This window comes from Saimiri boliviensis, chromosome 1 (genome assembly GCF_048565385.1).
Source record: "Saimiri boliviensis isolate mSaiBol1 chromosome 1, mSaiBol1.pri, whole genome shotgun sequence".
In the NCBI taxonomy this organism is placed as follows: domain Eukaryota; kingdom Metazoa; phylum Chordata; class Mammalia; order Primates; family Cebidae; genus Saimiri; species Saimiri boliviensis.
In genome coordinates, this window is record NC_133449.1 from 161013595 (window position 1) to 161037397 (window position 23803).

The 23803-nt window shown below is 49.1% G+C and overlaps 1 protein-coding gene across 6 annotated transcripts in view; it reads right to left on the reverse strand.

Moving 5' to 3' along the window:
• Nucleotides 1-559: 559 nt before the first annotated feature.
• Nucleotides 560-23803, reverse strand: part of ABLIM3 (actin binding LIM protein family member 3) — a 115537-nt gene continuing 92293 nt past the window's right edge. Inside the window, exons 10-23 of one of the 6 annotated variants that reach the window (XM_074379555.1) lie at nt 22671-22826; nt 21027-21056; nt 20420-20549; nt 19564-19662; nt 18117-18164; nt 15647-15781; nt 14136-14197; nt 12764-12911; nt 11127-11156; nt 10466-10524; nt 9582-9642; nt 8784-8791; nt 8130-8210; nt 560-2711 (exon numbers count right to left, since the gene is read on the reverse strand). In XM_074379555.1, coding sequence (XP_074235656.1) covers nt 2598-2711; nt 8130-8210; nt 8784-8791; nt 9582-9642; nt 10466-10524; nt 11127-11156; nt 12764-12911; nt 14136-14197; nt 15647-15781; nt 18117-18164; nt 19564-19662; nt 20420-20549; nt 21027-21056; nt 22671-22826 — 1161 coding nt within the window. In that variant the 3' untranslated portion in view covers nt 560-2597. Of the gene's footprint in view, nt 2712-8129; nt 8792-9581; nt 9643-10465; nt 10525-11126; nt 11157-12763; nt 12912-14135; nt 14198-15646; nt 15782-18116; nt 18165-19563; nt 19663-20419; nt 20550-21026; nt 21057-22670; nt 22827-23803 lie in introns of all 6 variants that reach the window. The other 5 variants (XR_012512141.1, XR_012512142.1, XR_012512144.1 and 2 more) reach the window with 5 other exon arrangements.

A 23803-nucleotide genomic window follows, 5' to 3' on the forward strand; every position in this document is an offset into this window, starting at 1 on the left:
TGGTTGTGCAAGACAACATGTGATCTCACCATTGAAGCCATTTGTAACAAGATGCTCTCTTTACCTGCAGCTGGAGGGATCTTGCTTAATAAGAGTGTTAAGACGGTCTCTCTGAGTCAGGCTGGAAATAACTCTGGGCTCTACCAGTGGCAATTATGGTTTTCTTCAAAGCTATTTACTCAGTTAGGAGATGGAGACATTAATAATGGCACTTCTTGGGTTGTTACAGAAGCTTCAATGAGATAATGGGTGTGAAGTGCTCACATTGAACTTGGAACATTGCTGGTGCTTAGCAATAAGGAACTATTATTATTATTAATTTTGATCACGGAACATCTTTGTTGTTGGAACATCCTCTACCATCTTGAGAGATCCTGCATTCTACAGAAAACAATCTGAGTGATATTTACTTTTACCCAACTTTTTTTTTTTTTCAGGAGAAACTGAGGCCAAAGGAGTGGCTGCTGTTTCATGCTCTTATTTTGAAAAATGTGCAGGGTTCAGCCTTTTCCCATGTGTCATTTCCACACCCACACAAGGAACAACAGAAGGACACAGGTTTGGGGTTGAAATGATGTGCTTTTATGGGAAACAAAAATATCCAACAACAATAACAAAATCCCTCCAATCTCGCCAAGTTCTTAACCACTGACAGTGAGGCAGCTTCAGTGTTTGCATCTTGCTGGGGACGTTTCTAAAGGGTCAGGAGAGTGAAGACATTGGCCAAAAACAGAAGTTGCAGGGAGGGCTGACGTCCTAAATGAGGGCACAGCCAACTTCCCTCTGGCCCTTACCCTATCATCCCTTCCACTTAGAATCTCCTCCCAATCTACAAAGATCCTTCTGCTGAATTTTCCTCAGATGCTGTCTCTTCCAGAAGGCTTTCCTTGGTCTGCTCTAACTGCATATGACTCTTCAGTAACATCACGTACACCTTCTCATTCCTTCTCCGATCACTTTCTGCCTTACATCCGTTATGTTTGGGTACAGCCTTATGATACCCACTGTTAGTAGGCATGCCCCTGAGACCCAGTCCCAGGTAGACTCACCCTGGTGCTCCCCTCCCCCTCCCCCATTCAGTGCTCAGTATTCAGCAGGTGCTCAACATCAGAGGTGCTCAGTGAGGGTTTGTTCAGTTTAAGTCAGTTCTACATTTGCCATGTCACATCACCAGCCTCTTGAGAGTCATTATTGTCATTTTCAGTTCTTCATCCTTCCTCCATGACCTCAAGATGGTCCAACTCCAGGCATCTCCAAGAAGGAACAGCTCCCACCTAACATCGCCCACTCAAGGTGAAAGGTTTGGAGAGGAGAAGAGAGGTTAAGCCTTCTCTCCTGTTCAGGGAGGTGAGCAGGCAGGAAAGGAAGCCACCGGGGAAATCCAAGATGGCCGTGAGTGCTGTTGGCCAACACTTCAGTTTGAAATCTCATAAGCAGCCACTCTTCCAAAAGTTTCCCGGGGAATTATGGCTAACTTTTCAGCACAAGCCGAGGACTGGTGGAGGTATGGTATGGTTGTCCTGCCAGCCCACAGACCAGAGGCATAGACCAAGAACCTTTCTTTGGGACATAGCCTATTTTCTCTCTGGAGGGTAGTGAGAGTTATCTGTCTTGGTTGTTCAGTTGGAGCTCTGGTGGGAACGTTAGCCCTGCGGTGTTGAGTTGTCAGGCACGTAGATTGTAATAAGGCTCAAGAATACAGGCTGCCATCATGGGCCTCTCCTTCTAAGAGGGAAGGGTCAGGAGGTGCTGGGAGCAGTGAGGGAGAGAGGAGGATCCCAAGAAAGCCTGCAGCTCCGATTCTAATAGGTGCCCTGCACTATCTCCCACTTCCGCTCCCTCTCCTTTCCTCTGGTTCTCCAAGTCCAGGTCAGGCAAAGGGGCCAGCTGGAAGTGGTAGAGGGAAGGGAAGGGCCTTTTTCTTTTCCTACCATGAATCCTAGATTTGGACCAGGGAGAGGCTACAATCCAGGGCAGAAGAAGGAGGGTTGAGGAGCTGAGAAGAGGCCTAGGCCCTGTCCACTTCTGTTGACTGGTATAATGACCAGATTTGAGGCTCACACTTTTAACTGCATTGCCCCCAGAGAGCACTGAGCTCCTAATTGGGGGCGTTGAGAAAGTTCCTCATGGGCGCTTAAAGGCGCTCATTGATTTGGGGAGATTGCTGCAGATCTTCCCATGGGAGGGCCCCCCTGGGGCCAATAAGGTGTGGAAACCACGTGGTCAGCATGAGCCCTAGAAGTTTAGGAAAGGGGCCACAAAGCAAAGAGAAGAGAGACTTCTTCAGGCACCTTCTTTAGGAAAGAGAGTTGGACCTTAGGGCACTCAAGTTAGGACAGATGTTTCAGTATAAAAAGGATCCCCAATAAAAGGACAGAGTCCCCTCAAATCCCTTCCCAGAGCCCACAGCACTTAGAAAAGAGAAAGTAGAGAGCATAAAAATATCTCGATGATGTGGGCTTGCCTGACAGCACAGAAAAGCAAGTCTCATGGCAGGCAGTGTGTCCCATTACACAAGAGAGGATTATACCGAGCTTCAGTAGAGAGATTTTACATATATCTTTATATAAATGCATATATATTTATAGAGCCTCTGCCTAGAACAGCCGGGCTTGCTTCTTCAGTTCATTCCTCTTCCAGAGGGCCAGCCGGTCAAACTCGGAGATGGTCATGCCAAAGACTTGGTAGAACTCTTCCTGGGACAGATGGCGCTGAAGGAGGTGGGGCGGGCGAGAATGGGGGACAGAGAGAGAGAGAGAGAGCAGCATGAGGGTGGAAGATGTGGGGGCAGGCGGAGGTAGCAGTGGACGCTGAATGTTCCTTCCCATTTGTGCCTTGCACGGCGTCTGAAGCAGGGGCATGTGTGATGAATACTTGTGAATGGGTGAATATGGGAATGAATGCTTCCCCAGGGAGGACTCTGGAGCTGATCTGTCCGAAGAGGCCTCCCCTGCGCATGACTCAAGTGGGACTTCTGCTTCCACTACACACCCCTTGGTGCCCCTTCTTGACCCCTCCCCTTTATGCATGCCTGCTTCATGCATTTGTATCTGGAAGTGTGTGTGGCTTCATGCTATCCCACTCCCCTTTGAAAGAAAAAGGAGGCATGTCCAAGATTTTAGGGGATATTTCCTCTTACTTATATTTTAACAAATGATCTGGAAAGCTGTTCATCAGGCCAGTCAATGAAAAAAATGACTGCTCATAATTTTTGAAGCAACAAAATATCCTTTTATCTTTTTGTGATATGAAAACAAATATGCTTTATAATCAAGCCCTCGTCTGCATTCTAGAGCAGATTTTCCCCTCTTTCTGGCCTCCTTTCCTTCCTCCCTTGTAAGCAGCTTTAAATGTGTGATACATTGTCAAGAGCTTTTAGTTAGAAATATACAGCAGTTAAGATGTGGCAAAATGCTAACAATTGGTGTATTCAGTGAAGGGTAGATGGATGTTCATTTTACTATTCTTGCAACTTTCCTGGAGGGCATAATATTTTTCAAAATGAAATGTAAAATTAAGTTTAAAAAGAGAAATACATGCAGAAATATATGCATATATACTGCCGGCAAACTTAATGGATTCACTTGAGCTGGCTTCTTGGTAGCAATTACATGAGCTAATTGGGTACTGAAGGAGATTCCGTGAAAATTATGTATGTGACCACACAATAATTAGCCAGTTCTCTGGCTTGTTGTCACTGTGAACTTTTTTTTTTTTTTTTTTTTGAGACAGCGTTTTGCTTTGTCACCTAGGCCGGAGTGTAGTGGCACAATCTCAGCTCACTGCAACCTCCGCTTCCTGGGTTCACCCGATTCTCCTGCCTCAGCCTCCCAAGTAGCTGGGACTACAGGCCCGCACCACCATGCTGGGCTAATGTTTTGTATTTTAGTAAAGACGGGGTTTCACCATGTTGCCCAGGCTGGTCTTGAACTCCTGAGCTCAGGCAATCTGCCCTTGTCAGCCTCTCAAAGTGCTGGGATTACAGGCATGAGCCACTGCGCCTGGCCATGTGAACTAACATTTTCACCATACCTTCAGAATTTCAAGCAAAGGTAATATTGATAATTTTTGGTCAATAATTTTTGAAGTAGTAGAGCTGGGACCAATGTCTAGGCAGAATGCATCACATTCTCACTGCCACTCTTAGCCCTGTTAAAAAAATTCGTAAGTCTTTCTATTATGAAAAATGTCAAAACTACACAAAAGAGAGAAAATAGGACAAAGCCCATGTCCATTATCCGGATCCAGTTATCGTGAGGTTTTCCGTATTTGCTTCATTTATCTATTTTATTTGCTGAAATATTTTAAAGCAAAGCCCAGACATTGGGTCAGTTTATTCCTATGCACTTCCGAATGTGTCTCAAAACACACTGGATGTTTTGTGGTTACACAATGCCATGAACTAACCCAAGAAAATTTAACAAGAATTCCTCGGAATTCCCCGATACCTGTCCATTACAAAGTTCCTGTCTTGCAAATGTCTTTTCACAGTTGGTGTGTCTGAACTAGAACCCAGGCAATGCCCACACATCACATTTTCTTGTTAGATCCCTAAGACCCCGCCTCTTTCTCTGTACCATTGACTTGTCCATGTTTGTGCCACTCAAGTGAGTGATGAAAGACATTTGAGATAGGAGAGATCCCATCTCTGCTCCTTCCATGGTAAAGACTGAGGGAAACTGCACTTTGGAATAATTTATTATTGTTGTTGGAGGGTGATAGTATTGATTTTCTAGTGGAGTTTCTCTACCGTGTTCAAAAATCTTTGTTATGTGGCTTGATATAAAGGAATAGTAGACTCAACCTCAAGTAATGTGTTCACAATAGGACACATTGGAAGGGCTTATCTCCTCTAGGGGCGAGCTGGGGCCTCCTTTCTCCCTCCAGTTCTCAAGGCCCCTAATGCTACTATTGTCCATCTGACTTTTGCCACAGAAAGGTGTTAAAGCGGGAGGGTTAAGAGTGCATCTCTTAGAGCCAGGGAGATGTGGCCATGTGACCATGGACAAGTTACCTGACTCCTCCTGAACTTCAGGTTCTTTTTCTGGGAAATGGGAGCATCCTAGTCTCTGCATCATGAATACCATGAGGGTGAATGAGCAGATACAGGTCCTGTGCTCAGCACTCAGGGGCACACGGAAAAGCACTGTCTGGTCACTCTCATGATCACAGTGATCTTTTCATGCACCTCTTACACCATGTGATCTGTTCCCAGTTTCCTTTAACTTCATTTTCTCCTCCTCATCTTTTTTGTGTGCATTTGACCCTAGACACACTCACCTTCTGCTATGGCCAAACACAACAAGCTCACTCCTGCGTCAGGGTCTCAACACTGGCTGTTCCCTCTGCCCGGAAAATTCTTCCTTCTTATAAAAGCATGCCCGACTCCCTCAACTACTCCGAGTCTTCGCTTAAATGTCATGCATCCAATGAGACCAACTCTGATGATGCTATTTAAAACTGCAAACCCCCTTCTCTTCTCTCCTTTTACTTTTTTCCTTAGCACTTATTACCTTCTAACACACGGTGCCATTTCTTCTTTTCTTTGTGTCAACGATATTGACACAAATAAAAGAGACACATCTTGTGTCTCCTCACACAAGAATGTAAGTTCCAAGAGGGCAGGGGTCTCCTGTTTTGTTCATTGCTATATTGCAGGCATTGCAAACAGTACCTGAATGCTTCCGGGGGCATAGGAGGAGAGCTAGATTTGCTTCCTGCTCTCAGGGGTCCACAGTCTCAGGATTATCCATAAAACTAATGCTTGTAATGGGGGAAGAGAGGGGAGGCAGCACTACATCGATAAGCAAGGCTCAAGGTAAGCTCCCTTGGTTCAAACTGATTCTGTCATCACTAAGTGATCAGATGTAGCCACATGACAGCCTTGATGACCCTCTATTTTCTCCTCTGTAAGGTGAGGATGATTCAACAAATATTTGTTGGATGAATGAATATCTATTCTCTGAGCTCCTTGAGGACAGGGCCACAGTTTTCCTTCTTCAGTCCCCTCCTGGAACTAGTGCAGGAGGCTGGGGCAGTGTCTTTAGCCCGTGTACCTCAGCCCAGGCGATATTTTAGACATCACTGGGCACTTTTGAAAAGTTCTGATACCTGAGCTCTTTCTCTTTCCCCAAATCGTGATTGAATTGATCTGGGGTGGGGCCTCTGTATGTTATTTTTACAAAGCTATGTGGGTGATTCTGATGTTGGGTGATTCTGAAAAATGTTTCCATTACTGAAAACTGGCTTCACTGAGCTGCCCTGGGAGCTGTCCCCTTCAGCACTGATGGTCACTCTCATTTGGAGACAGTGAAAGGAGGAAGCCTTTGTTAAAATGTGAGGAGAATCACCTGCTTCTCGGGGTGCTAACCCAGCGTGCTAGCACTAGAAGAACTCGCAAAGCTTCCTGGCTCACGCGCATTCCCTTCTTTCTGCCCCAACCCTCTACCCTGGGCCAATTCCATGCCATCAAGTCAAGGGCAGCTCATATGCTCTTCCCGAGGAGTGCTGAGCCTCCTCTTTCAGAAGCCTGCACTTAATCCCACAAACGTTTCCTGACACTTCTCCCAGCCCAGACCCTGTGGAAGGACAGACAATGTTTGCCCCTAAGAAACTCAGGGTCAGGCAGAAGAAATGGATACATCCATGATCTGATACACAGGGGAGTGAGAGGTGCTTGATGTACTTTGTATAGAAGGCTGGAGGAGGCCAGAGGACAAGGGGAGTGACCCCTCCTGGAGGAGGGTTGGAGGAGGTTTTGGGGCACAGGGATTGCTTGTGTGGGGCACCGAGGAGCAAGGAGGCTGGTGAGATGGGAAGGACATTGATATGGTTTGGCTGTGTCCCCACCCAAATCTCATCTTGAATTGTAATAATCCCACCTGTCAGGGATGGGGCCAGATGGAGATAATTGAGTCTTGGGGGCATATATTGTTCTCCTGGTAGTGATAAGTCTCATGAGAGCTGATGGTTTTATAAAGGGCAGTTCCCCTGCACATGTTTTCTTGCCTGCTGCCATGTAAGATGTGACTTTACTCCTCCTTCACCTTCCACCATGATTATGAGGTCTCCCCAGCCATGTGGAACTATGAGACCATAAAACCTTTTTTTTTTTCTTTATAAATTACCCAGCTTCAGGTATCTATTAGCTGCACGAGAACAGACTAATACGGACATTCTAGGGAGAGGGAGAGGCAGAGAGAGGCACTAGGCTGTAAGGATCAGAGTGTGCTCCAGCACCAGAGGAGGCCAGAGACTGGAACTCCACAGCAGGTGGTCTGGAGTGCTCGAGTGCCTGGCACCATGCTCAGGCCCACCTCTGCACCTTTGTTTATGCCGTTCTCCCCTCTGTCTCCATCAATCCCAAACTCAACTTGTCTTTCAAGTCTATCTACACCCTTCCTTTTCCCGCAAACCTGTGTTGACCACCTCAGGCCTTAGTGGTCTTCCCTAGACAACAGTAATCTAATGTTCATTGGGCACTTTATGCTCAGTACGTTGCCAGATTCTATGCTAAGGGATTTATGGGTATTGGCTCACTCACCTCTGTTGGCAGCATGAGAAAAGCACACCAATCAATCACCCTCACTTTACAGAAAAGAAAACCAAGGTTCAGTGAGGTTGTCACTTGGCTAAAGCTGCCTACCTAGTGATGGCAGAATCAGAGTTTGAACCTTGGGAGTTTGACTTGAGACTCATTTATGCTTTTGTTCCTTCTACATAATGCTGCCTTGCCCTGTCTGCCATCACAACCACTAGTTTTCTGCACAATCCTGAGACTGAGGGCCCCTTGTGGGCAGGGAGCAAATCTAGCTCTCCTGCAATGCTGCAGAAGCATCAGCCCTAGGTGAGGAGTTACTGTCTCTGTGCACCACAGACGCTAACTGAATTGAAGAGGAGGCAGCAAAGAACAGCATGGGGTGGTTTTGGGGGGGACAGCATGGCGCAATTTTGGGGAACAGCATGGGGAAGTTTTGGGCTGAGGAAATTGGCTCAAGTTCCTGCTTTTTCAAAGAGCTGTGTGATCTTAAAGCCACTCATTTCACCCAGCCTTCTTGAGCTAGGTTAGACCAAGAAACCTCTGAAATTTCTTCCAAGCCAAGAGCTCCTGCTCAGTTTTCTAGACTTACCTCTAAACGGGTCCGGTCTACATCCTTGGGCAGTCGGTTTCTTCCTCTTGTAGTCACCAGCAGCAGTTCATAAGGGTAGATCTAAGGAGAAAGGAGGGTGGTCTCCAGCTTGGGTGAGGGTGGTGGGCTTGTTCCTTTCAGGTATGTTTTGTGTCTGGTCTCTTTGTTCTATCCAGAAAGGGCCAGAAATGAAGTCTAGAGGAAGGGCTGGATCCCGTCCTCCTTGGGGTTGCCCAGAAGCCTTAAGATACCTTCTCTCAAAAGGTAAGGATCCACAGAGTCCCCTAATACTGCTAGGAATAAGTTTGGAGGTATTTGCCATGCAATATATTGCCCATGCAATTATGTGCCCATGCAATAATATAGGCACATGACCTCCCCAATGTAAGTGTCTAATATTTGGTGACTGGGAAGCCACCAGAGTGTCTCTGAAGCCCAGGGAGGGTATGTGATTTCAGTAGGCAAGAGACCTAGGGCAGGATTCAGGGAAAGTGGGCCAAGGAGGGACAGGAAATGTTGGTCTTGAAAGGACCCTTGAGGTTATTTATCTATGTTCCCTTCCCTGCATAGACAGTGCCGCCATCTTCCTGCTGATCCCCAGTGTAGCGGCTCCAAGAATCCTGGAGACCCCCAGGGTCTATGCATATCCTTTACCTTGTACTCTGCAGAGAGAAAAAGAGACATATAGAGAATGGAACCCATCAGTCTTTGCTTTGCATCACTACATGGGCCTCTGTCCTACTCTCTCAGGGGTTCTGGCCTCTATTGTCTCCTCCTCTTGACCACCAGAGACCCTGTCCTTGCCGAATTCACCCTGAAGGATAATCAAGGCTGGTCTGCGTACAGTGGAAGGCTGAAGATAGGGGTTGGGCTGATCTTGAGATGGTTCTAAGGGAAATACAGCCTTTGAGATATTTAGAATAGAGATTAGAAGAATCTGCAATCTGAAACACATGGGCAAGATCCTCTGTCTTCGGTGGGGAATCCTCCGAGGTTCTGATGTGGGCCCCTTCTGCCAGAGCTTGTTTGTAGGAGCTGGTCGAGGTCGGTATGAAAGCATCACTGGCAGAGAGCAGGAAGCTCATGGAATTCTTACTGGGAACAGTGTGCATTTGGCTCTGAGTGCTTCCCTTCAGCAGGGTTGGCAGGCAACCCTTGCTCCACAGTCCAGGGAGAGGAGAGCAGCACTGTGTGATGACTCTGGGAACCCAGATGGGACAGGTGGCCTGGAGATCACCCAAGGCCAGGACTTGAGAGGATGAGGGAAAAGCAGGGGAAAAGGGAGGGGGTAGGAAGTGAAAGGGAGTAAGAACTCGGGGTCGGACACAGCCCAGCGTGGGGACAGAATCTGTAACCATCATTTGCCGAGGATCAAGCAGCAGTTTTGAGTGGTATGTCTGAAGCCCTCTCCCCTGCAGACCCCTTGCAGACCCCCTGCAGGCCTGCACTCACCTCGCATGCCCCAGTTGACCGCGTTCATGCTGTCGTAGTGGAAGAGGTCTGCGCTGGGCGTCTACAGAAGAGACAGAGCCAGGGCTGGCCTGAGTTACGCTCACCTCTGCCTTCCTGAAGCACTCACCTATCTCCAGAAAGTAGACTGGCGCTTGTGGGACCTAAGGCCCTCTCAGCAACCTCCATCTCAAGTTAGGAAAACATAACTCGCTGCTATGTCCCTGTGCTTTGTCCTGGCATACAGTGGATACTCAATATATATCCATTTATTTGGTGAATTTCACTTCAAGCTTTCTTTCCTTGTTCAAATATCCCTTTTTCTAGATTTGCCCTGACAACCCTGTTGGAAATTGCAAGTTGCTCCTTCCATGATTCTCAGTCCTCCTCATCCTGCTCATCATCTTTCTTTTTCCATAGCACCACGCTCAGGGGGCTCAGAAAACTTACAGGCCACGTTAGAGGCCAGTGGGGCATAGCAGTTGGGGGTGGGCTGAGGGGCCAGCTGGCCTGGGCTTGAATCCTGGCTCTACCACTTCTTGTGGAAGAGTGAGGGTAAGTCACCTCACCTCTCTGTGCTTCTATTTCTGCATGATAAAGTAGGGTAAGTGATAGTAACTATCTCTTTGGGTTGTGAAGGCAAAATGAACTAGTGCTTGTAGTGTTTAGCTCAGTCCCTGGCACAGAGTTATCACCCAGTAAGTACTGATTGTTCCCAAGCCTCTTCTCACTAAGGGGTCTCCAGGGAGGGAAGCAAGTCACTGCCATGCAGTTATTTCGGTTAATCCATTACTAGCCCCAGGACCTTTGCCCAGGACTGATGTTGGATTTATTAGCATTTTGGAGACAGTGTCCCCACCCCCCCACCCTGCAGCACAGCTTCTTACCCTATGCAGCCCATTTCTTCTGTAGGCAGGCAGGGAGGCAGATTTGGAGATGAGAGGATCTGAAAAGAAGGAGCCAGAGCAATTACCAGGAGCCTGAAGCCATAGGTCCCTCTCCCCAAGGTCATCTGGCCATCAATGGCCAATATTGCTCCCAACCTTGTAGGAAGGGGTGGAGGCCAGAGGCCACCAACTCCTCCTGATGCTCTCCAGATTTGCAACTTGACTGTCTCAGGGGGCACTTTGGCAGAATTCTAGGTATCCGTCCAAGGCACCCACTCACACACTCTTCTATCCTCGACCTGCACACCTCTATCTTCCTGTGATAGACCCCTGTGTCCTGGCCACAGGCTGGCTTTAAACAAAGGCTCTGGCATTGAAGTCAAGCCCAGAATCCAGGTCAGACGGCTCCCAGGTGGGTGGAAGAGGTGTGTGCACTTTCTTTCTTTCCGGGACCACCTGTTGGGATGTCAATCCTAGTTCTAGAACCCCGCATGGAGACCCACAATCTGACAAATACAATGGGGTGGACTATTAGAGGTCAGGAGCGTGCTGGGACATTGACATTGTATGGTCATTAGAGCTGTGGGGAACTGCAGCTGACACAGTTCTGTTCCTCATGGGACATGATGGGCTGAAGGTAGGGCAGGCAGGCAGAACTTACCACTGTCAGCCAGGTAGTGTGACCGAGGAGCTGCAGGAGAGAAAAGCTAGAGGTCATTGCTCCTGAAGACAGATGAACATGGTGGAGACAGTTCATGGGGACAAAGAGATGTGGCTTCCAAACCCAGTCCCCCTGGCTGGCTGGGAAAAGGGACCTCCCTCAGCCCCTCCTTCCTCACTGGTCAGTTTTCAATTGCTGCCCTTGCACCCCATCTCCCTCCCCTGCCCAGCTCCTCGTCTGGCAACTGGCACAAGGCAGGTGCTCCGTGATTTTTGTGGCACAGGTGTGGTGGAAGAGGGTTGAATTTCAAACAGCACTGGTGCACTGCACAGAGTCCAGGGGCAGGGTTTGAAAACGCTGGCCCTCAGCGGTCAGGCAGGGAAACAGGCTTGGCCGTTCACCTTGGCTCTGCCATTAGTAGTTATTTAATCTCAGACAATTTACTTAATCCAGGTTCGGTTTTCTCATCTGTAAAATGGGGAGTGATAGCGTCTCCTTTATAGGATTATTGTGAAGAATGTGTGACACAATACAGTAAGATACTTAGCGTAGTGCCTGACACATCTATAATACTCCATAAAACTGCCCTTATCATTATTGCCACCAACACAATCATCTTCAGTCTAACTGAGAGTCAAGGGGTAGTAGGGGAAAGAGGGAAGAGCTTGTAGCCTTGGGGCTATTCCAACTTGGGTCTGATCCTGGCTCAGTCACTTACTGGCTTTTGACATGGAGCAAGTGGCTTAACCTCAGTTCTGTTATCAATAAAGTGGGTGATGATAATCCCTCTACCTTGCGGCTCTACCGGGAGCGTTAACGTACCTACAAATGCCTGGCACACAGAACTGTAATAAATGATGCATTTTATTAGCCATAAAGTATTGATCTGAGATGAGATTTCCTGGCAGGACGGCATCCCCCAGTAGTAAGAAAAGCAGGATGCGAGTAGAGTATGTGTGTATGTGTATGTGTCCAGGAATAGGGAGGAGCTTGCAATGAGATTTTCGAGAAGTGTTTGAATAAAGCCCCTGCTTCCATTACTTCAAGTCATGGTAGGCTCACTACCTCAGGAGGCCATCCCTTGCATCTTTCAGCCATTCTGATGATTATAAGATATTTTCCTTTACAGTGAATCTGATTGTAAGTCGGAGCTTCAGATGCCCCAAAGAAATGGGAGTGACTGCTCAGGGCAGAGCATGGTCTTACATGGTGCCCCATACAGCCCCTTCCCAATCTGTATTCTAGACCTCGATGAAGCTCCCAGAGTGGGGACTGTAGGGTTTGGGGCTAAGCTTTGTGGCCAGCCTCTTCTGATTTTTTCATTAGCCCAGGGGATTGAGACTGGGCTGGCTATGTTCCAACAGAACCTAATTTATAAAAACAGGCAGGGAAGCTGATTAAGCAAGCTCTGTTACTGATAAGTTGAGTAATCTTGGGCAAGTCACCAAAGGCTTCCATGCCCTCACTCCCCATCTTTATACGTAGGGTGTTAAGGGCACCCCCTCCCCCCAGGGCTGCTGTGAGGAAGAAGAGAGGAGGCATGAGCTATGCCTCAGGGGAGCCTGGCTCAGCGTGAACAGCTGACACTGGCAGTCAGGGGCGTCCCCGCCCCACTGGGCTTCCAGAGCAGTGCTTACAGCCATTGAGGGACATCTCATAGCCAGATGTGTGCAGGGCCTCCCGGCTGCTGGTGGAGCTCCGGGGAGGGGTCCAGGGGTCTGCATAGGAGCTCGACCGGGCCTTCATCTCTTCCTTCAGAATCAGCCGGCCAATTCCACTCTGGAGCTGAGGGTGGGGGAAGAGCAAGATGAAGTTAGAAGGAAAACAAAGGACACTGAGACGGAATGGGCTTGGGCAAGGCCGAGGCTCGCATCCTCTACAGCAGCCTGCTATCACGTTTGCCTTCCCAGAGTCCCTCCCTCCTTGTGGCACCCGTATGTCCCATTGGAACCTCATCTGGCCTTCCACAAGTTGTCCTGTGGTCTGGATGGGGGTCTGGTGGTGGGCACAAAAGAGCAGTCCTGGCCAGTGACAGGATCCCATTGTCCTGACACAGCGATTGATTCAACCATGGGCAGATAGCCATCTCTTTCTCTTTAACTGAGGTGAAAATCACATGACTTCACATTAACCATTTTAAAGGAAACAATTCAGTGGCATTGAGTGTATTCACGATGTTGTGCAACCACCACCTCTCTCTCGTTTGGAAACACCATTGTTACCCCCAAAGGAGATCCTATGCCCATGAAGCAGTCACTCCCCCATTCCACTCTTCCCAACCCTGGTAACCACCAATCTATGTTCTGTCTCTCTGGATTTGCCTATTCTGCATATTTCATGGAAATGTAATCACATAATACGTGACCTTGTGTCTGACCTCTTTTATGAAGCATAATGTTTTCAAGGTTCATCCACATTGTGACACATATCATTACTTCATTTCTTTTTATGGCTGAATAATATTCCACTGTATGGACATACCACATTTTGTTTATCTGTTCATGAGCTGGTGGACATCTGTATTGTTTCCATATTTTAGCTGCTGTGAATAGTGCTGCCATGAATATGGGTGCATACGTATTTGTTTAAGTCCTGTTTTCAATCCTTCTGGGCATATATGTAGGAGTGGAATTGCTGGATCATATGGCAATTTATGTTTAACTTTTGAGGAACCATGAAATTGTTTTCCACAGGGGCTGGAACAAGGGTTTCACCAGCCATGAACAAGGGTTGCAAGCATCTGCTTACTATTATGTGAAAATAGCTTGCCTGAGCATGAAGCCAGTGCAGAGGCAAGCCCCACAAGAGAAGAGACAAATTTCCCATGGCTGTTTTTGAGCAGTTGGATCTAGTCGTACTTTAAGCTAATTCTACCATTTGATTTTTCAGTTATGCAAAAAGCTATGCATTTCTTTTTTCTATCATAGCGGGCTTGAATTTGTTTGCTGTCACTTGCAGATGTGATCCTCAGTGATAGAAACATCTTATTCAGTGGTGTGGTCTGCTCACCTTGTGCATGCTGCGGTCAAAATCATCCTCCTCTCCAGATGAGAACCTTCTGGCTCGGGGCACTGTCAAAAGATAGATAAGACCAGCTCCAGGATGTGCGCCCCACTCAGCCTGGCTTAAGGCATTTTTTTTTTTTTAAAGAAAAGCCACTTTTCATTGTTTTTAATCTTATTTTTCAGTGGAAACAGTCTCGTCTAAGCTAACCTCCACATCAGCTGAAAGTGGTCTCTGCTGCCTTTGTGGCCTCTGAACACTCATCTCCCGTGGGGACAGATCACTGCCCACTTGGTTATAGTTGTATTTGTGTCTTATCTCCTTTTCTAAATAAAGACTTCTTCAAGTGTAACAGCAGAGTCATCTTTTCATTAAATTTTTAAATTTGTGACACAGGGGCTCACTCTGTCACCCAGGCTAGAGTGCAGTGGTGTGATCGTGGCTCATTGCAGCCTCAAGCCCCTGGGCTCAAGGGATCCTCCGGCCTCATCCTCCCATGGTTCCTGGGACTACAGGAGTACACCATTATGCCCAAAGAATTAAAAAATTTTTTTTGTAGAGACAAAGTCTAGCTATGTCATCTAGGCTGCTCTCAATTTCCCAGGCTCAAGAGATCTTCCTACCTTGGTCTCCCAAAGTGCTGGGATTATGGGCATGAGCCACTGTACCCATCCCCAAAGAGTCATCTCTGAGCTTCCATGAAGCTTTGCTCAGAATGGCCATTCAATTAGTAAAGACAGTGAATCAGAGTGGATCTTGAAAATATCCCCCCATACTTGAGAGGAACAGCTTGGATTGTCTGATTGGGTAAGGTGGAATGTGAGGACCACTAAGACCCCTTACCAGGGTACCTACAGGGGCCTTCCATCTTCCCACATCCTCTCTTTCTCTATCCTCCAAACCATTTTTTACCCTACAGCCAAAGTGTTCTCTCAAAAGCACAAATATGATCATGCCACTCACTGCTTAGGATAAAACCAAAATCCTTACCTTGGTCCACAAAACCCCAGGGGACCTCCTCCCTCACCCCTATGCTTCTCTTCCTCTCTGAGTTCAAAGTTTAAGTGGGTAGCCTTGCCTTTCCTCCGATGGAACCTCCCTCACATCTTGGGTCTTTGCAGAGGTATTGCGACACTCTCTGCTGTGTTACGTCCTTGCCACCCTCCCGCTGGCAGCTGAGTGGCTGCATCCGAGAAGCTTTTGTCATCTTCAGGCTGGACAGCAGGCTCCTGCCATCAGCTTTCCTACCTTCTATGCATCACCTCTGTCTCATGGCTGGGACCCGCGCCTTCTCCACAAGGGCAGGCACCTGGTCGGCTTTGCTCCCCAGTGTATTGCGAGGGTCCATGGCCAGCGTTTAATACAGATTTGTTGAATGAATAAACACCCTCAGTTACAAACCCTCTAAGCACTCTGATTCAGAATGATTGTATAAAGGAGTGGGCAACTGTTCTGAACACCTGTGTCCTTGGCATAGGTGATAGGGTCCTGGCCCCAGGCTCCTATGGGGGTGCTACCTTTGGGGGACCCATGGTAGGTCCAGTACTCAGACTCCGAAGCATAGTAGGGATCTGGCGAGTAGGCGGGACTGTACTTGGAGGCCTGGCTGATGTCTTCACTTGTTTTGCTCTTGGTTGCTGTAGACAAATCACCTGCAAAGGACCCAGGGAGAGTACTTCAGGAAGGCAGAATGCCCTGGCTGGGACTGTGTACCCTTTTCCTATCTATATCAGGCTCTAGACCAGGGGAGTGAGGCCACTTCAAGGTCAGGGCTCTCTGTTAGGATGCGACCTGGAGCACCGGAGCTGGAAAAACGCTGGGGCCAAACCCTCACTTTGTATTTAGTAATCAGAGCACTAGAGAGGGGAAGGGGCTTGCCGAAGACCACACGGCATGTGAGCACCAGAACTGGATCAGAACCGAGCCCAGGGATCTCTCCAGCACATTCCATGGATTCCCAGGTCTGTTCCAGAGTGACCTTTAAGGGTGTAGTTCCTCAATTAAGCTCCTCGACAGGCCCCAGGTGAGCCCCAGCCCTTACCTTCCCGGCCCTTTAGAAGCCTGCCTTGTTATGAATTTGAACTCCATAATATCTCACAACCTGAGATGCCACATTCTGTTCAGGGACTACATGGCCTGAGAGAGGGAGTGCTAGACAGGGACTCAGCAAAGCTGGGTTCTGGTCCCAGCTCTGCCACTTTACTCAGTTGTAACACTGGGCAGGTCCTAACATCTCTGCCTCACTTTCCTCATCTGCAACTGTCAGGATTGGTCTGCTGGCTCAGGTGCCATCCAGCTTTAAGCTTCCACCTGAAGTAAGCCCAGGACAGGGTGACCAGCAAGACCCACTGTGGTCACAACTACTTACAGAGCAGTGACTTCTAGTGGCCCAAACGTGGGTGACAGTCTGGTAGGGCAGAGCGGGGGGCGCTGGGGAAATGTGTGTGGCTACATGACCATTTCCCATGGTCAGCTACAGGAAGCTTTAGGGATAAGCTCTATGCTCTACGGAGCCAGAGTGGCAGTGGGTGGGGGGATCAGCTTCAGCTAGCCCCAGGCTATGCAACCCCACAACAGCACTTGCTTCCAAAGCTTTCAAATTCTCTTTGACCTGGCTCCTGGGAAGCGCCTCCTGGCTGATTGCATTTAGCTTTTTCCTCTGCCCTCTTTTCCAAGCCCAACCCACCTCCACCCCAGACTTCCCTTGAATCTGCTTTAGTGCCACCCCTCAGAGCCCACCTGGAAAATCCCATGAACTCTTGAGAAGCTTGCGATCTGGGGGCCTTTTCTAGGTAGAGAGCCAAACTACTTTTGTCAGGTTTGTGCCTTTCTATGGCTACTCAGGGGACATAGTGTGTCCTTCATGGGCTGGTAGATATGTGCACATGCTCAGAGACTCACCTTGGACTCCCTGCTCAGCCTCCTCTGGAACCAAGGCTGTCTGTCTAAACTGTAGAATCTTAGGCACCCAGAGCCACTATTTAAACATGTACTGCCCCCTCCACCAGCGAAGTGGTTCAGAACCTGGTGCAGGACTGCCTCACTCATCTCCAAGCGCCACCGATTCTGGGCTTCCCTTGGTTATCCAGCTAGACCCTTAAGCAAGTGAGGGTGCCCAGGGTGGCGGCTCCTCTTCTGCAGCTTCAATGGAAGGGATGTGCTTGCTCAATCAAGGCTTAGTAAGTGCTTTGCACAAAAATGAACAAGTGGTGTGAGTGATGAATGACTTGGTGGTTCTCATACTAAGTGCAGGTAGGAATCATGAACAAAGCCAGTTATAGTGCAGATTCTTAGTCCTCACTCTCCATATTCATAACTAAGGGAATCTGGGGCAAGGAAGGGGCCAGGAAAGCCGCCTTTTAAATGTCTCTCAGGTGCAGATGGTCCATAGATCCTTTTTTGAGATACACTAAATCAATGAATGGATGAAAAAAGGAAGTGACCCTCTGCTCCTTACTCATCTACATCTCTGCAAGTCTCCATCCACTCTCAGGAGACTGTGACTGAGAACAACTTAGAGCAGGGGCTCTCAAGCTGGGCTGAGCCTCAGAATCACTTGGAGAAACTGTTACAAATACAAAATTCGAATTCAGTAAGTCTGGGGTGCGGCCCAGGAATCTGTATGCATCCCGTGTTATTCTAATGAATATTTTGAATATTAGCACCTTGGTGTGTGACTCTCCCGGGGTATGTGCATTTTACAAAGATTTTACCAACCATGGAACTTCGGATGCCAGAGAGCAGGTAAGGGAGAGATTGAAAAGGTGGTGGGAAAGAATGGAGGGGACATGAGGCGTTTGTTCTTTTGAAATGACACCAAACTCCTCCTCAATGTCAGCCTGTGTAATGGGGCAGTCGACCAGAAAGACCAAGATGCAGCCCTGCTGCGTTTTGTGGCTCCTGGCGGCCTGTGCAGGGCTGTCTGCATAGATGGTTCCCCTTCCCCCTCTCCTTGTGTGGCCAAGCCCTATCTGCTTCTGATCATACCATGCCGTTTGTAGATTGGGGGTTTCCGGTAGATGTTACTGTCTCCAGCTGCCAGACAGACCAGGAAGGGACAGTGGGGAGGGGGAGAGAGAGAGACAGGAGAAAAGGAGACAGTACTTGGTCACTTGATCTCGGAAGAGAGAGCTAGGCAACAAATCTTTCCAAGGGGCCACTATCTTTCCCCTGGTGACTTTCTCTTCCAACGTTGAACTTCCAACCTCGTCTCAACAGGTTCCAAGTAAGGTGCGGGGAGAGGAATGGATGGATCCGAGTGGTGCTGAGGAAGGGACCCGGGGCTTGAAGGGCGAGCATGCAGTCACAGGGGTGTGTGTGCTCAGCAGAACCCCATGCAGGAAGGTGTCCACTGCCTCCACCAGTGGCCACACCTCATACCATGTGAAAATCCCCAGGATGCTGCAGCCGAATTTTAGCTTGTCCCCCTCCCCCTCCCTCAAAGACAGGATGGGACCCGTCTAGGGCAGCTGAGGAAGGTGTAGATGAAACAGCAGCATGAGCTCTTGAGGGGAGAGTGAGTGAGGAGTGAAAAACGGAGCTTGGTGTCACAAGACTGGGGTCCAGGACTGGCTCTGCTGTGACTCAGAGGGAGACCCTGTCCAAACCACACCTACTCCGTCATCTAGCCCGTCTTCCACTCAGTTCCTATCGCGACCTGCAGTCGCATGACACTATAGTGCTGTTCCCTCTGCCTGGGATGTCTTTCCTTGGCTTCTTCACAAGCTGGCTCCTTCTCATCTTTCAGCTTTAATGTTACCTCCTCCAGGAAGCTGCTCCTGACTGCCCCATCTAGCCTGGCCTCTCTCAGACCTGTCATCTCTCAGGATGGCCTGTTTCATTTACGTTTATGGCACCTATCATTACCTGAAATTATCCTCTAGGTATTTGTTTACTCTTTTATGATCTCTCTCCCTGCATTAGTACGTAAATACCAAATACCACGAAGGCAGGATCTGCTGGGTTGAGCACAGCTGTAACCTCTGGGCCCAGAACAGTGCTTGACTGTGCAGAAGGAATAACAGAAGCTTGGGAAGCCAAGTCACTGGCCCACAGTCATGAGCTTATAAGCGGCAGCGGCAGATTCCATCCCAAGGGCTTTGAAGCTAAAGCCTGTGGCCTTCACTGCTGTGTGCTCCCCCTGCGCCCCTCACAGCCCTCAGACATTCAAGACATCTCACTCGAGCTCCCTGCGTCTTTTCTCCCGTGGACTGCTTCTTTGAGGTCCTAATGGAGATTGGTTCTGTCAAGTGGATGAACTGAAGCCCGCGGCTGTGTTGGGGCTGGAGGACAGGGTTGGTGCAGGTGATTGGTTAGGGAGGGTCCCTCAGGAACCAGTTTCTTGGTGCCTGTGTGGCATGGAGTGGGCGACTCAGGCACCCGTCACCCCATGGAGCATGCATCCGTCCCAGGAATCCGGGCTGGCAGTGCCTACCTGGGATGTGAAAGTGCTTGGGAGCCTGGTAAGAGGTTGGAGTAGAGGACCTCACATCTAATTGGCTATGGTATGGAGAGCTCCGGCCACTCTCGGGCCCTGGAGCACGCAGGCAGTGGTCCCCAGAGAAAACAGAGGCACAGAGAAAACAGGCATTAACGCAGTGGCAGTTAAGGAAGCGGTGAGGTGATGACAGCAGGGATGGGATGGGCTGGGGTGTCCCAGCGTGCTCAGGCTCCGGGGCGGAAGCAGCATGTGCTCTCATGCACCACGTCGGCAGAAACAAGCTTGACTTTGCTTCCTGGCTTGGTCCCAAAGTCAGGTTTTGTGAGGTGTAAAGATCAACTCCACCCAGCTCCAGGAAGACATCTTAGTCTGTCCCTCTTAACCATCCCTGAACCTCCCCGTTCCAGACCCTCTCTTAATTGCTCCTCCATCCAAGTGCTGGCTTCACCCCCAACCTCAGGCGAGTGTGGATGGCCTGACTGGATTGGCCCTCAGGTGAAGGCCAGTCCATACCCACACTTCGGGTCTCTGGGTTGTGCCCTCTGGATGGGGCAGGGCATGAGGATGGTGGAGTCTTCTTCTAGCCAGGGCCACAGGGCCACCTGCCAGCCCCCTCTCCTGGAAGCTCACCACCCACCTGCTGCTTCTCAGTACCACACCCTCCTCCATCCCTCTGCCATCTGAGGGACTCAGAGAGGCCCAGCTGGTCACCTGGGTGGCCAGAGATCTCTAGAGGGCTACACTGTGACAGAGATCTTGGGGGAGCCTTGTGCTCTCTGCAGCAGGGACCCAAGTCACTGCCTTGTCTCGCCGCCTCTTCCTCTCCCTTCAGGGCTTCCCACTTCCTTACCAGAGCGGTAGTAGTGGTGAGGTGAGCGGGAGAAGGTGGGGGACATGCCCTGCCGGTTGTAGGTGGGGGAGTCTATGTATCCCGGGCTGGAGGCCCGTCTCTGCCGGAGATCCAGGTTCTCGTAGATGTCCTGGGGGAGGAAATGGGGCTGTGAGCAAGGCTGGCCGTTAAGTCGGCCTGTGGCCCGAGGGTCTAGCAGGCGGGTGGGCATGACATGGTATCTGGGATTCCAGGGGTTGAGGCATGAATACAGCAACCCCTCTTCCTGAGTTACCCACACAGCCCGAGGAAGACGGCAGGGAATTTCCAGGGCTTTCCCCTATCACTTGCAGGCCCTTGAATGGAATCCATGGGTCAATCCCTGGAATCCTGACCAGGGATCCCAGGAGCCTGAGGGAGGCCATCTCTGGGCAGGAAGGGCATATTTCCATCCTTTACACACTGCCACTTCCTCTGCGACATGCACCCGAGTCTCTCCAGTGCTCCCCTGCTTGCGGGGAGCACCTTGCGCAAGGGCTCATACAACTTGGGGGTGGCTGGGGATGGGTGAAGTCAGCATAAAGGAGCACAATTTTATATCAGCTTAATTCTCTATCATCTGAATTACCTGGGAGTAGGGAGATAATGTTCCCAGCGACTTAGAAGTGAAGAGTTTAAAGGCAGTTGTGGAACCAGCAGAGGGAATGAGAGGAGCAGGAAAGAAAGGACAGAGCATGGTTAGACGTCTCCGCAAAGAGCCTGCTGCATATCCCCTTGGTACCCCTCCCCAGATAACAGTCTCGCTGGGAACTCCAGAGGGTCAGACTGCTGATAGAAGGCAGAAAACCTCAAGATTATGCCCGCCTTTTAGGAAGGGAAAAACCAACGCCCAGAGAGGGAATGCGACGGCTCAGGGCCGCTCAGGGCAGAAGTGGCAGGGACTTGACTTGGACCCAGGCTTCTCTACCGCACACTCAGGGCTATTGTCAGCACACTTCCCTGTCTCTCTACTGGTTCATGACCCCTCTGCAGTTCATGAGGGCAATGCCCAGCACAGGGCACCCAAATATACGGCTAAGCAGGGGTCAGGCTGCTGCCGTCAATGAGGGAGTTGAGCTGGTGGCTGGTGCAGCAGCTGGAGATAGGATGTCTCCACTGAAGAAGGCAGTGGCTCCTCAGCTCCGGCGGCTGGAATGCCTGCCCAGCATTGACACAGCATCTTAATTTTCCAAGGAAGTCAGAAATGCAGATTCTTATGTGAAATCTCCCAGTGTTTACATGTTGACAACGAGTTTTCCTTCTCAAAAGGCACTTTGTGAGTGAAACAAAAATCTGAGGGCTGGCTGCAACTTGTGGTGGGTCCTGGTTTGCCATCTCTAACTGAAGGGTAAGTGACTTCTACTAAACACTTGAGAATCTAAAGACCAGAAACCAGAGAATCTCAGCATTGGGCTCCTCAACCAAATGGAACCTAAATCCCTTAGAGAGGAAGGGGACTTGCCTGAGGTCACAGGGCTAGTTATGGTGGAGCTGGGACAAGAACCTGGCTCCCTGCCCACCAGGACAGACTTCTGCTGCCCCAAATTAACTCAAGGGGCATGTGATAAGGATAGAAATCTTCTAGGATATAGACTGGCAGGACCTCCAGAGTAATTCTGCCCTCCACCCCCCTGCCATCTTCAGAGAACACTTTCTCTTATTTAGCAACCCTTTAATTATTTCAAAAGCCATTTGTTAACCGAGTCTTCATAAAAGTGTCTCTTCGAGGGAAGAGACACAGGGACTAAAGGCCAGGTGAGAAAACCAGAGAACATGCCGAATCAGGGATTATAAACCTAAATGGCCATTGAGCCTGGCAGGAGATGAGCGCCTTGGGCTGAGTACATGAAAAATTCCTACAGGACAAGAAATACAACAACTTGAGTGATAAATGGTCACAGGCTCTCAGCTTCAATGCTGGGATTAACAGGGAGTGGGGCCGCTGGGGAGAATGGGAAGCTCATGTCCTGTCTATAGAGGGTGCTGCTACCCATCTCCAGATGGTGGAAATATAGGTTTAATGTTGTCAGCTCTGATTTTTCAAAAGAAGCCAGAAAGCCAAATTTTGGGATGAAATCTCTTCATTTTAAAAATACTGGTCTTAAATCCCCGTTTAGAAGAGTCTGGGAGCCAGCACTGTGGAGGATAAATAGTCTGTGATGGAGAGGGCTGGGGACCCCGGTGGAACCTCCTTTCCTACAACAGCCCCAGAGAGAAGGGCAAGATGCGATACCTCTCCATAGCCACATCTCTCCAGCATCTCGTCGGACGTGTATCTGGAATGAGGCTCATAGGAAATGAGGTCGGGGCGTTGTACCTCGTAGATGGACTTAACCTTGGGGAGAGCCGCCAGGTCTTTGTAATTAAGGATCTCATTATCCACTTTAGCCTAGGGAAGAGGGAAACCGACAGGAAAGGAATAGAAAGATAAGAGGGAAAAGGGAATGGAGAGAGGAAACAAAAACAAGATGTAGAAGGAACGAGCGTCTCCAGTTTCCACTAAAAACAGAAGATTAGGATCCAACTGAAGAACAGTGGAATGTTAGAATGAGAGTGGTCTTAGAGGTCATCCGTTCCAACAGGGCTAACATTTACTGAGCACGTATTGTTTGTGAGGCCCTGTGCTTTGCAAGAATTATCTCCTCTAGATGTTGTAATGCTATCATTTCTATTTTCCAGTTGAGGAAACGGAGGCTGAAAAGGTAATAAAATTTGCACCACTAAGTTAATAAGTTTGAATGCAGCCTGAACTACACAGCCTGGGTGCTGACTGCCTTCCAGTCCCACAGAGTGAGGAAATCCCAGTTCACAGCATCCTTGAAGAAGAAGATGCAGATCATAAAGACAAAAATAATCATGATAGTATAACACTAGCTAACATTTGGTGAGCACTTATTATAAGCCAGGCTCTGTACCAAGTCCCTTTATAGATTAACTCACAACTCTAGTAGTAGGCACTAATATTATCGTCATTTTGAATAAGCAACCAGAGGCACAGAAAAATCAATTAACTTGCCCAAGGCTACATAGCTAATAAGGTGCAAGAATGCAAATTTCAAAACAGAGAGCGTGCCCTCTTCAGCAGCCTCTCCTGTCTTCTTGGGACAGGGAGTTCGCTGTCTTACACCACCAGAAGTCTACCCTCAGAAAGCTGCTCCTTCCATTGAACTAAAATGAGCCTCTACCTTCTGCTTGACTTTGGCAGCATTCAGCTCTCTAGAGCTGCACAGGTTGAAATATAGCGTCCCCTTGCATGTGACAGCCCATGTCTCATGGCTTCTGAAGCCATGTCCTTTCTATGACCATGTCCTCCAGCTGTTCCCTCTGTGACATGGTGTTGGCTATGATCAACCAGGATCTGTCTTG